The sequence below is a fragment of the Saccostrea echinata genome, unplaced genomic scaffold (genome assembly GCF_033153115.1).
Source record: "Saccostrea echinata isolate AGI-Se365-2 ecotype Australia unplaced genomic scaffold, CSIRO_AGI_Sech_v1 ptg000041l, whole genome shotgun sequence".
In the NCBI taxonomy this organism is placed as follows: Eukaryota; Metazoa; Mollusca; class Bivalvia; order Ostreida; family Ostreidae; genus Saccostrea; species Saccostrea echinata.
The window spans coordinates 1,940,218-1,953,255 of NW_026889790.1; the positions used below are offsets into that span (position 1 = coordinate 1,940,218).

General features: G+C 33.7%; 2 protein-coding genes across 2 annotated transcripts; both read right to left on the reverse strand.

Annotated features, from left to right (window-relative positions):
* Positions 1–248: 248 nt before the first annotated feature.
* Positions 249–9,283, reverse strand: LOC133200815 (WD repeat-containing protein 36-like). Its single transcript, XM_061336631.1, has 7 exons — positions 9,221–9,283; positions 8,617–8,840; positions 7,455–7,585; positions 6,958–7,089; positions 5,800–5,875; positions 2,092–2,252; positions 249–398 (listed from the first exon to the last, which is right to left on the reverse strand). Exons 1-7 carry the CDS (start codon positions 9,259–9,261, stop codon positions 249–251), a joined length of 915 nt encoding a protein of 304 aa, XP_061192615.1. The 5' UTR covers positions 9,262–9,283.
* Position 9,284: 1 nt separating this feature from the next.
* Positions 9,285–11,984, reverse strand: LOC133200725 (uncharacterized peptidase C1-like protein F26E4.3). The gene is made up of 5 exons (XM_061336503.1): positions 11,854–11,984; positions 11,625–11,778; positions 11,309–11,354; positions 10,080–10,245; positions 9,285–9,393 (listed from the first exon to the last, which is right to left on the reverse strand). Exons 2-4 carry the CDS (start codon positions 11,772–11,774, stop codon positions 10,139–10,141), a joined length of 303 nt encoding a protein of 100 aa, XP_061192487.1. The 5' UTR covers positions 11,775–11,778; positions 11,854–11,984; the 3' UTR covers positions 9,285–9,393; positions 10,080–10,138.
* Positions 11,985–13,038: the final 1,054 nt, after the last annotated feature.

Sequence of the window (13,038 nt, forward strand, 5' to 3'; positions counted from 1 at the left end):
TGATCATGCTCAAAAGTCTATTCCACAAAATAAACTGTGAGCAGAGTCAACATGAACCTCTGAAAACAGAGGTGGGATCAGATGCCATGGAGGAGTAAGCATCTCTAATTTTGTAAACAAAAGGTTCATGTAAAAGAAAGATTTATAGTGATATTTTATTCAAGTAAGACAGATGTGTACTGTTTATACACAATTTTTTCCCTCTTTCTCTTCTACACACACAATTCTCTCTCTCTCTCTTTTCTCTCTCAGATTTTAGCTGTCCTGAGATGGGTTAGAAGTGTTAAATTCAAGGTAAACAGATCCTGTATGGAAGTCCACGTCTGATTCAGTTTTCCTTTCACCTCTCTCAGAACTTCAACCAGTTCAGGATGACTGGACATTGTATCACCATAAATCTACAACAAAACAACAAATATATTTACTGTATGTTTATTCAAACATCACTTCACAGCTGTGGGGAAAACAAGTATTAGGCTATCTAATTGACTACTAGTAAATATTCATTGTTAAATTGAAATGTAAAGGTACTATATGTAGTATTTAATTAACTGAGAATTCATCAAAGCTGACCAGTCAGCAAGGGCCCCACAGAGGGATATAAATCTAAGGATGCAGCTTTTAAAAAGATGAGAATTTGACTTAGGAAAAAATTAAAAAGGATTTTTAAAAAAAAATATGAGGAATATGTTTATAAAATTTGGACATACTTCTTTAATGAGAGATGAGATTATCCAACCTTTAGAAATTAATAATATCCTTGTATTTAATAAGAGAGAAAAAAAAACCATCATATCATATAATAATTCAATTAAATGTGTAATTTAAACCAGAATGAAGCATACATTTCATAAAATGCCAACCTTTGGTGAATGCAAACATCACCCAGGCTTGACCTTAACCTCAAAACAAGCATCACTTTCAAACAGGATTTTAATTGTAGTATTAATGTGACAGATAAAGATAATGTACTAGATTGTCTAAAGCAGGCAATATAATTATTCCCAGAGGATTAACTGTACTGTTGTCTCATCCTTTAATTGTAAGTTTACAACCTCTTGTTTTAAATTTACAATAAGAACATTTTTTTAGCAATGAAAGAATGAGACAATTATGACTGTACTACATGTATTACATTAATAGTTTCCCTGAATGTACACAAGGCAGCAATAAAAACTGATATTTTTAACTCTATCTTTTAAAAAAAACATTTTTTTTATAATTATTCTCCATGAAATTTCTATTTCAATAAAATGTGTTATTAACCAAAACAAGCATTCTGAGAGTATTGCATTAGCAATACTAGTCCCCTACCAGCAAGTGTAATCTGGTTCCTGTTAAAAATTGAAAATGCCATAATTCCGTCAAAAATCATTGAAGCTGAACAAAATGCAAACTTGATCTATAACTAATCAAGGTAAAGTCACATACCAAAAATCAGTTCAATAACTGGAAGCGTTTAGGGAAAAAAATATGGAAACCCTTAAAAATTGAAAAGGTCGTAATTCCGTCAAAAATCAATGAAGCACCAAATGCAAACTTGATCTGTAACTCATCATAGTACACTCCCATACCAAAAATCAGCTCAATATCTGCAAGCGTTTAGAAAAAAGTGCTGAAAACCAAGTGGGACAGACTGACAGACTGATAGACAGAGGGACAGACAATCGGACGGGTGGATGGATGGACGACGGACAACAGGTGATCAGAAAAGCTCACTTGAGCTTTCAGCTCTGGTGAGCTAAAAATGTAAAAGCTCTGTTTCTTCTGAAGCAAAAATTATGGTCAAAGTTAAAACTTTTGATAGGTAAGTCAAGCTTCTAGGTCGTCAAGACGAATGAGATTTAATGTCCTTTCATTTTTAAAAAAAGTGGGAGATAATAACCCTCTGCTAAGAGAGATAAAGTTGATAAAGCAATATATTTCTTTTATTATATTTTCATATTCAATTTTGATGAGTCTCAAATTTTGCTGATTATGGTGTACTATGCTTTAATTTCTATGACTGAAATATTGCTGACAAATAAGCAATCGATCTTCTGTCAGAAAATTCCATCTCAGTAGACAGTTCATCACAGTACAAAAACTTACCTTAAGAAAAAGTTCCAGATAAGCATTGGCCACTTCAAAGTCTTTCTTGGTGTCCAGAACATGACTAATCAAGTGAAGGAACTGGCACATAGTGGTCACAGATCCCCCCGCATCAGGTCCTAAACATCGAATCTCGTTATCAACAGCAGAGGGACCAAGTTCTTTCAGGAAAATCAGAGTGAGCTGTTTAAGTTCCATTATTTATTTTGTAAGATATGAAAAGGAAAAATACACAATACAGCATATATACACAAGAGGCCCAAGGGCCTTACCAGTCACCTGAGTATAATACAATCCTGTAAAGGATTTACGGAATGGTAAATAATTATATATAATACCAAATAAACTGAAATTCAAAATCAAGAGAAAAATTGTAAATAGGAATGAAAAAAATAGTTAGTCTGGTAATCAGCAACAACTCAGAAACTTGCCTGTACATGCCAGTGCTATTTACACTCTATCACTATAACCAAACATAACAAAGTGGAGCATCTCCTAGCAAAAGAGCACATCAATCCCAATGTAAATTGTTATTTCCGTTTCATGTTTGAAACCCATGGTAAAATTAGCTAAACATGCAGGGTTGACTGCTAGTAAAAGTTGTCAGCCCTGCCTAACATCTCCTAACCCTGAGAAAATAATTGCCTTTTTTAAAAATTAATTTCATTATAAATGTAAAACTAAATACGTTGTTTTGCCATCCACCTTGCATTTCATAGCTGGTAACCATAAAAGCTATGTAACATGTCCTCACTAATCACGCTTACCTCAAATCAAAACTATGTTAATGAGAATCCTGACTTAAGGTCAAGATCTAGTACATAACTTTAGAATGTCTTTTTGGTGCTAAATCCATCATGATGTCATAATCAATTTAAACTTTCTCTTCCCCATACTTTAAGGCTCTAACAGAATTATGTAGAAAATGAAATATTTTCATGAAATTCAATTTGAAATCATGTGAAAAGTAATCCCGATATCTATCTTCAATTAAATATCATTTTAAAGAAGAGGCTAGGAACATATAAATTACCATTTTCTGAGAGACTGTAGGCAATCTGAATACTATTCCTTTGTCTGATATGGTAAAAACTCCTATTATCATCACTCGTTTTCTTAATTTTTCATTGAAAATGATTGTTAAAAATATATTTTTCTTCTTGTCTACCAACAAATTATGCCCTGAAACACCTTATTTGACCAACTTATAGTTATAAAACATCATTAAAGGAATGTATTTTTCCAAATTGAGAAATCTGTAGGCTCCTTTCATTTACTAGATCTTGACCTTAAGTTTAATACATCTAGGCTACTACATATGTAATAAGCAGAAATTTTAACTTCTGCAGCCTAGCATTGATACAATTAAAATCATTAGCCCTGGGTAAAAATTTATGTTTTTCAAATGCTCTCACAGAGGGTTATTTCAAACGCTGTGATTAATTATCAGAAGTAAATGACAAAGGGGAATAACTTCTCTTCTTCCCATTCATGATCATTATGATAATACATGTAGAGCCCCACCCTAACTCCAGAACCTCATCTTATGGACTACGAATTTCACCATTTGAAAGAAGTAATTTTTTTCATCATAACAATGACTTAGTTTCTCTGCTAAATACTCAATAGCAGAGAAGAAGATTTTCAAAGTATCAATGCATTTTCACTACGTAAGCCTTTTAACTAAACTTCGTTATTTTTCAAGTTGCAGCTATGGTTAAAAAAAAGATAGATAGATTAATAGGTACATGAAATTCTCAAAATAGAGTATAATCGATACATATATTTAATTGGAGCATTAAAAAAATTAATTATCATTAACTGATTTGTATGATGTTGTGTTTTAAGGTAAGGTAACTTAAGTGTGAAAAATGATCAACAAACTTATGAGGTATTATTTATAGGAATGTTATATGAGTTGCTTTAACTGGTATTGTTATGCACAAAAAAGGGTTCCTTGTATTGTTGTGGACACAAAAGGGTTATCCAAAACAAGGAGAATGTCTTCATTCTATCTGGAATAACGAGATCAAAATAAATGGGAAACAGACTACATTCAAGATTTAAAACTCTCTCTGACAGTTGTTATGAAAGAAAATATAATATGTTTTTTGTGTGTGCATTGTTGTGTTTCTACTATGAAGATAAAGTAGAATTTTGGTATCTCAACACTAGTGTCTCGAATACTATGGATATGTCCAAGTGATCTGGAAGTCTCAACCCCTTATTCTTTAAGTATTTTACCCTGAATATCTCGAATCCTTGGATATCTCTCAGTTTTTTCTTGGACCCACTGAATTCAAGATAACGGAGTTTGAAGGTATATATTTCTACAATTAAATGCAATAATTAATTATCCTATTCTTTAAAGTAAACACGAAGAAGAAAGACACAAGTTAGTATACAAATTTAATCAGATTAAAATTAATGGGGGGGGGGGGGTAGATTTCACTTTTATTAAAGGTATATATTTCTACAATTAAATGCAATAATTAATTATCCTATTCTTTAAAGTAAACACGAAGAAGAAAGACACAAGTTAGTATACAAATTTAATCAGATTAAAATTAATAGGGGGGGGGGGTTAGATTTCACTTTTATTAAAATTTTGCTTATAAAGTATTGTACAGTGTCAGTAACTAGGTGACAAATAAATTTACTATTTGTGCTGAATTTTAAAACCACTTGTTTCCGCTGACAAGGAAGGAGTATTTGGGAAATGCTAGAAATTGACACACTTAAAAAAGATAGCTACCTTGCACCTGCTGTAAACAATTTCTGGCAATGAACTATCATTCTTTATATTGAACCCAATGAACTTCAAAATTATGGAAGAAGCACTCTTGCTCATCATAACCATGCACTTAGTTTGTCTGCTAAATACCCAGGAATAGAGAAGAAGATTTTCAAAGAATTCATGCATTTTCACTATGATCTAAAAAGCCCCACCCTAAAACCAGAACCCCTGACCCATGGTCCATGAAATTCACAATTTTGGCAGAGGACTCAATGATTATAACAATCATGCCAATAGTTTCATTGCTTGATGTCCAGGAGTAAAGAATATTTTTAAAGATTACATTGATTTTGATGGTTATAGCCCAACCTCTCAGGCTCGGGGGAGGGGAGGAGATGGCAGGGACCATAAAATTTTCATTCCCCTTCAGCTACAGAAACTGAAAATGTTCAAATGTTAATGCACGACATAACAACAGACGAAAACAGATAACAATAATTCACCTGAGTAACTCGGGTAATCTACGAATTGGAAAAAGGAATTAATGCAAAGGTACTTTACTCAGAACTATTGACGGCCGCGACAGACCTAAATCGATAAAAAAAAAATAGGTAGCAACTGTTCCTTCGCCATGCGCTCGGCACTTTGGAGTGAAAGTTGCGGGTCTTTCGGATGAGACCTTAAAAACCGAGGCCCCGTGTCACGGCAGGCGTTGGCACGATAAAGATCCCTCACTGCTCAATGGCCCTGAGTGCCGAGTAAAGGTCAAAATTTGAAGCCCCTCACCGGTATATGGTGACGTCTCTATATGAGTGAAAAATTCTAGAATGGGACGTAAAACAATAAACAATCAATCAATCAATCAGAACTATTGAAACATTAATTGGAGATTTTTGTATCATCAAAAATACACAGTATCAGAGAATAATTTTCGGCAACAGCCGGCGTTCATGATAGATAATAATACATACCCTCCTTTCCTTCATCTAGTCTACGTCCAAGTTCACCAAGAGAATTAAACCGAGAAAGATCAGCACCCGATTTCTTCTGAAACAAAAAAAAAGTACCATATAGGCCTCTTAGAGCTACAGTTAAGCTTCAGTATATGGAACGTTGATATCTCAAATACCATGGGTATATCAAAGTGAGTTGGCATTCCAAACTATTCTTTCTCTATGTATTTTAACTTCGATATCTTGAATCCTTGGATATCTCAAAGTTTTTTCTCAGTCGAGTTCAAGATAATGAGGTTTGACTGTAATTATATCGTGAGAAAATGGATTCACTTCAGAAAATATAGATATTACTTATCTTGCCTTTGCTATTCTTGAGAAGATTTTTAAAGACTTTTTCCCTATATAATTCTATGTGTAATTTTGATGACCTATTACGGCCCCACTCTACCCAGGGGGGTCATGGTTTGAACAAACTTGATTCTACATCACCTGAAGATGTTTTCATATCAATATGATTAATCATGCCTTTGCTATTCTTGAGAAGACGATTTTTAAAGACTGTTTCCTTTATATTCTTAATATGTAAAATGTTGGTCGTCCAATGTGGCCCCATCCTACCCCGGGGTCATGATTTGATAAAATTTGAATCTACACTATGAAGCCTTCACATAAGTTTCAATTCTTCTGACTTGTTGTTCATGAGAACATTTTTAAAAAGATTTTTCTTATCTATTCCTATGTAAAATATTGATCAACCATTGTGGTCTCACCCTACCCCCCTGGGGTTCATGTTTTGAACAAACTTACATCTACACGATGTAATGAAGCTTTCATGCAAGTTTAATCTTTTCTGGCCTAGTGGTTCTTGAGAAGATTTTTGAAAGATGTCAGAAAATTTTCACTAATTCTTAATTGTCTCCCCTTGAAAGAGGGCAAGGAGAAAATGAAAATGTGAAAAGTTTACAGTTTTGATGTCCTGTGTTTCTGTATGCCATTGCTACTAAATGTCCCACGTTTTTATATTTCATTGTTGCTTTATGTCAAATGATTCTACATGTCATTGTTACTATATGTCTAGTGTTTCTAGTTTTCAAAATTTCCTACTGACATTTAAAAAAAAAACTAGAAATCAGCAATACAGTGTTTGTGAATTGTTCAACCCGTATTAGGTACATGTGTACTGGCCTTGTCTGTTTCCTCTGTGTGTTCAGGGACGACAAACTTGGGTTGTAAGCCAGGAATTGTGGGTAAAAAGAAAGGCGCTGCCTTAGGAACTTTAGGGGGCTCTTCTGGTTTATTTCTCATCTGCGAATGAAATCGTATCAAACTAATTAACCAAACCAATTACCTCACAAGAAGATAATAAATTCACTAAACATTTCAAGTTAATCAATCATTCATTAGCTACAGTTAAGATGAAGAACAGAGAGATGAGAATACTGTAAATCACTTTTTATTTGTGAGAACGTTATTTTCTCCTAATTATGTGAGACAGTTTGCTCACCAAAATTTCATATTCGTGTATATTTTCATTAGTATAGAGTGTTAGTATTACAACAGTAACCAGAATTTGTGATGATTTTGTCTCACTTATAAATACCAAATATGTATCTTGGGAAAATAAAATGTTGCAAAAATTTGGTGATATACAGTATTGCACTAATCCTGACCTTGATGACATCCAGATTGAGGAGGTTGTGCCAGCGGGAGTTAGGGAGAAGAGACAAGGTCACTAACTCGGAGGATAATTGTTCTGGGGAAGCGTAATCATCTACATCATCCAGCACCGTGTCATCTTCAGCTGTAATTGTACACAGAACAAGTCATTCATAGAACCATTTGTATCAATATGTACATGTAAATCTTCCTGTGTTATTGTTTAATGGACAATGAATGACAGTATTACTATAAGTATGAAAAGGATTTGTTGACAATGCCTAAGGAAGAGCTACAGGTACATATTTATATTGCTGGATCTAGGAATGTCTAGGATTTATTAAACAATGCCTAAGGAAGATTTACAGGTACATATTTATATTGCTGGATCTAGGAATGTCTAGGATTTATTAAACAATGCCTAAGGAAGATTTACAGGTACATATTTATACTGTTGGATCTAGGAATGTCTAGGATTTATTAAACAATGCTTAAAGCAATATGAGCTGCATTTTTGAGTATTTTATTTTGCTGTCAAAACGTGCTGTTATGATACATCTGTATGTAATTTAAATATTTATGATCAATTAGACAATAACAAAGTAATAATTTTTTTCAGAAGAAAGAGTTCTGTACAATGAAATATATAGTATTATATTAGAAATCAATATTGTACAGGATGACAATAATGTAATTTTGCTTCAATCAATACTTATAAATAGTTCTTTCATCTCAAATATAAAGAACAGAAGTTTATAAACGTTCTCTTTTCTGTCATAGAAATAGTTAATTACAATATTGCAGCAAAAATTCCCGACATCAAAGTTGCAGCTAATATCGCTTTAAGGAAGATTTACAGGTACATATTTATATTGCTTGATCTAGGAATGTCTAGGATTTGTATTTTTTATAAACAAGTACACTATTCAGATCTGATTCATGAAACAAACTAGGGCTAAAATGAAGAAAACTAATAAGGGAAAAAATATTGATGGGATAAAGATCACATAATTCATTATATAGTATAAAAATAACTCATTATATAATATAGTATTATATAGTAGTTAAAAAGAATAAAGTGTATATCATCATTCTCAACATTTCACACAACTTTAAATTAATACCACTTCAACAACTCTTAATTGCCCAAAATAAGAATAAAAACATGTCCTTCACCATTTTGGTTGTCATCTCCTCCAGTGAATCGTGTGTCAGGCATTTCCACTTCCTGTGGTTGGTAATCGTCTGGGAGTGGGGCCAGGGATACGTGAGAGAGGAGGGTCTTGTTGTACCAGGTATACACCCCTACACTGTCCACATGACTGGTCACTAGGAAATCTGCAGTCGGAGACATCGATAGAGAGGTCACAGCCATCTCCACTGAAAAGCAGTCTACCAACCTAAAGTGAAAGTCCAACACACAGATGATACAGCTGCTGCGAAAAGAATAATTTTCACATATGTTATACAAGCATACAACTTGCAAAAAAAAAAACTTGGGATATATCGACGTGATTTGGCAGTCCCAACAACATTTTCTTTACGTTTTTTACCCCTGTTAACTTGAATCCTTGGATATCTCAAAGTATAATCTCGGTCCCTTTGAGTTCGAGATAACAAATTTTGACTGTTTATGCTTTTTCCCTTTCAAAAATTTTTCCACAAAACACTTGTCTATAAAACAAATTTGTTACACTTTCAATCATTTCTAGTTGTAAATTTACATCAAAAACTGAACACAGAGTTTCATATGCAGCAGCTTGGTGGACAATTTACTCACTTTCCAGAGGGCAAGTCCCATGATCTGACTGTACAATCCATGGCGGATGAGATCAACCAGCGAGCATCACCGTCACCTTGTTACTGTGACCCTGAAACTTCCTGACCACTCTGCGAGTATCTAAATCTACCACAAAGATCTGGAAATTGTCCAATGCTACAGCCAGCATCGAGCTAGAGGAAAAAAATTAAAAATATGTTTAAGATGAATCAAGGAAAGTGACAGACCTTAAAGAAATGAACTGCTGAAAAAACTGTAATATACATTGTAGAATGTCAATGTTAGAATTCTATGAAGAGCAAAAACTATGACCAGTTTCACCAATATACTGTAATCATACTTTTTTCCAGGCTGTCATAATTCTGCGATATCACAATTCCTGTTCAATCCTCAATTAAAAAAGTATGCAGACTTCTTAGATTACCAATGTATGTCTTAAATGCACTTTAAGTACCCGTGACAAATTTCCATGACAAATTTGTGTCCACATACAAAGTGAAAATTAATTCAACACAGAAAAATGTACATTTACAGTACCTTGATCCTTTTCCTTTAATACTTTGCTCCATTTTTTCACTATCTCATAGTTGTGGTGTACAAAAGTTCTGTAGCTTAAAGGACCAAGCTTTTCTAAACCACAGATAAATCCTTCCTAATTTTTTTTATACACTATGTTTTCCTCACACCTTGGCTACATGTGTGTACATTATTTCATATGCTCTATTAACTAGTTTTCTAACACTGACAAAGGAAAAAAAAATTGTAAATCATAGTATAATTTAAGCACATTATTTCCTTCCATTGTACGTGTAACATCTTCCATGACATAAATGTATACGACATGTATGAATTATTTTACCTTTCCCTATGCAGTACAATCCCTGAAATGTAGTTTTCTGTCTGTAAGGTGTCAATTTTCTAGTGCTTCTTAAACCCCAAGAACCGGATTTCCCCGTCCATCCCTGCAGTCACCAAGATCTGGTTCATTCCATCTACTGCAACCCCCATCACACCACAGGTATGGGCTATAAGAGGTAAAAATAAAACCAAAGAAACTGCAGCTTATTGAATGATTATTAAAAACTTATAAGAAACAACAGTCTTTAAGCTCGGTGCACTTTCTGGATTTCCGAGTTCCATGATACCAAAAATGCCTAGTCTTTAATTTCTGGTGAGGAATGGTTGTAAAAAGGCGTACGTTTTGATGTTCATGACTCTTGAAAAATTTGGTGATTTTTAAATTTTCTAAAAGGAGGTTAAGAGAATCCACATTTGATTTACACCACTTCTAGAATATGCTTTAGCACAGTACATCTGAAGTTTGTCCTTTACAGCAGCTAATATTTTTGTAAGGAGTAAAGATAAGGGCTTGGTAGAGCATTTGCTGGACAATGTATCTTTCATTGTTTGTTAAGAATTTTATGATGTTATGTTGTATTATTTTTTATCCAAAAAGATGAACATATAATATTTCAATACAGAAATGCGTAGTAGTAATTCTCTATCCTTAAGAGAGAAAAATACTGACCTCGACCCGATCTTGCTACTATGATAAGATATAATATAATTTAATTGATATCATCATTTAATAATATTGTCTTTTTGAATCCGAGAAAATGTTTGAATACAATAAATATAAGAAGAATCCATACTTAACTGAAAAGGTCTGATAAACATATCCATCAATATTTGACTAAGCATAGATGTAGCTACTAAATTACAAATAAGGTCATGATGACCCTCTATATATAAAAAACCTTCACACCCCAAGATGCATTAAGTGGCAAGGTGTGATGTTTTTTGGCCTCATAATGTTTAAAATAGGTATATAAAATACACCAACGTTATCAACTTTAGAAAGCATCAGCTGGCAAGTTGACATATCCATAAGCCGAACAGTGTTCAAGATATGTTTCTATAACAAATTGAAAATAGTTTTACAAATTACAAAAATTAACCTTGATGACCTATTTTCCCCCCTGCTTTATTAGAATGCCCACCTACAAATAAATTGCAATGTATATTTACCCTAGTCCACAAGAAAAAAAAAGTTATCCCCGCCTTGCAGGAGATAAAGAGTCAGCATACCTTGTACTGGTCCCCTCTTATATATCTCTGTTTTAATTTCTTCTTCCTATCACAGAAAATGTAATTATAAGTTGAGTTCCTTTGGGTGTGAGTATAAAATGTGGAAAGAAGTAAAGAAATATATATTTGCTGCAACAAGGATGCATATAAAGTTTGATGGCTGTCAAACACCGGGTCCTTAAAATGCATGTTGGGAAATATTTGATATGGATATACCCCATAATGATGCAAAAAGTGATCTTTGACCTCAGATGGCCAAGAATACAATCTCTACACTGTGGAGATACAGGTATATATGCAGGAAATTCATACTCACACTTTTCCCAACTCTGTACGGTGGTGTGACGTATAGGACAATTTTGGAAGTGGAAGAGTTGGAATTCGGACATGTGTCCAAGTTGTCCAGACATTTGTTGGCAGAAGTGTTCGATTGAGTGACGTTATAAGGATAACATTCCTCAGTCATGATTCTAAAAAAAAAGTTTGGCTGAAATAGACAATACATCGAAAATATTATTGCAAGGAGAAGCAGGTTAGAGAAGTACCCTTTTCGTTTAATGAACCACCAAGCCTTTTCTGCAGACCCTCCTTCGCATCCTCTCTGTTTCCGCCTTGTGTCACATGACAGAAGATGCTGAGGCGAAAGCTGATTGGTCAGTAATCCTTTGGATTCAATCGCCAATCTGTCTGCCGCAACGTCTGAGAAGATAAATGCAAATTTCGCAAAACATAATTTTTCACAGAAAGATTGTAACACGACAGATGGCGCTCTGTGTAAAATTTACCTACTGTGGAGAACGCCCAGGAAGATGCGCAGTTTCTTTGATCACGAACCGGATGTATCCATGACTTCCACTTTTTCCTAGAGTCAAAGAAGGCCGGGAGATCATTCTGTACTTTATTCTGAAGCGAAGACATGTTTTGAGCTTTGCTTTCGGTTGCTATGCCAACATTTTCTTTGATTCCATCAATGAACGTTTTATTCCAGAAACGAGTGTAGTTTGCAATTTTCCATCTGCAGTGAGCATTTAAAATGCATGAAATGTAAACTTTGCAGTTTATAAAATCTCAAACATATACAGAGAACCACAGAAGTAAACAAAAGTTAATTTAACATGAAAACGTACACCTTTGAAAAAAACTGTTAAAGCTTTGTTTTGTCTTGTTAAGAGTTTCTCTCTCTCTCTCTCTTACCCTAAGTTTTGTGCTGTTTTGTTAAATCGTTCCAAGTCGATCAGACAGGAATTGTTTGAACACACCCAGTCGTAGCGAAATAACTGTACCCGTGAACACGTGCTAGAAGAAGAAAGAAAGACAGAAATACACTAATTGTAAGAAAACAACCTCTTCCATGTTTAGTGTATACTTCTTCTTTTTTTTTTTTTTTTTTTTTGATAGATTTTGTCAGTTGGTCTTTCCAAATCCAGGAGTTAAAAGAAATTATCTGACACATTTAAAATCATATTCCTTGTATTAACATTTTGTTAATGAATTTGAAGGAAAAAATGATTCCCACATTCTATCTTTTAGAGTTCATATAAAAAAAATAGATAACAACAGCTAATGTCGTGGTTTTATTAAGTTATAACATCGAATTTCATCGAATAGTGATGATAGACAAAACATAAGCTAATGTTATAAGACATAGTTTTTCATTACAAAATCTCTGTCTCTCAGAAAGTGAATTTCATGAAGGATCGAGCACTTTGAAATAGATATCAAAATGCTTT

Coding starts and splice junctions, on each gene's coding strand:
- LOC133200815 (XM_061336631.1), bottom strand. CDS start 9,261: ATGGATTGTACAGTCAGATCATGGGACTTGCCCTCTGGAAA. Junction 7,586..8,616: donor AGGAGATGACAACCAAAATG/GTGAAGGACATG, acceptor GTACAATTACAG/CTGAAGATGACACGGTGCTG. Junction 7,090..7,454: donor TCAATCTGGATGTCATCAAG/GTCAGGATTAGT, acceptor TTTCATTCGCAG/ATGAGAAATAAACCAGAAGA.
- LOC133200725 (XM_061336503.1), bottom strand. CDS start 11,774: ATGACTGAGGAATGTTATCCTTATAACGTCACTCAATCGAACACTTCT. Junction 11,355..11,624: donor CGTACAGAGTTGGGAAAAGT/GTGAGTATGAAT, acceptor TTTCTGTGATAG/GAAGAAGAAATTAAAACAGA. Junction 10,246..11,308: donor TAAGAGGGGACCAGTACAAG/GTATGCTGACTC, acceptor TACCTCTTATAG/CCCATACCTGTGGTGTGATG.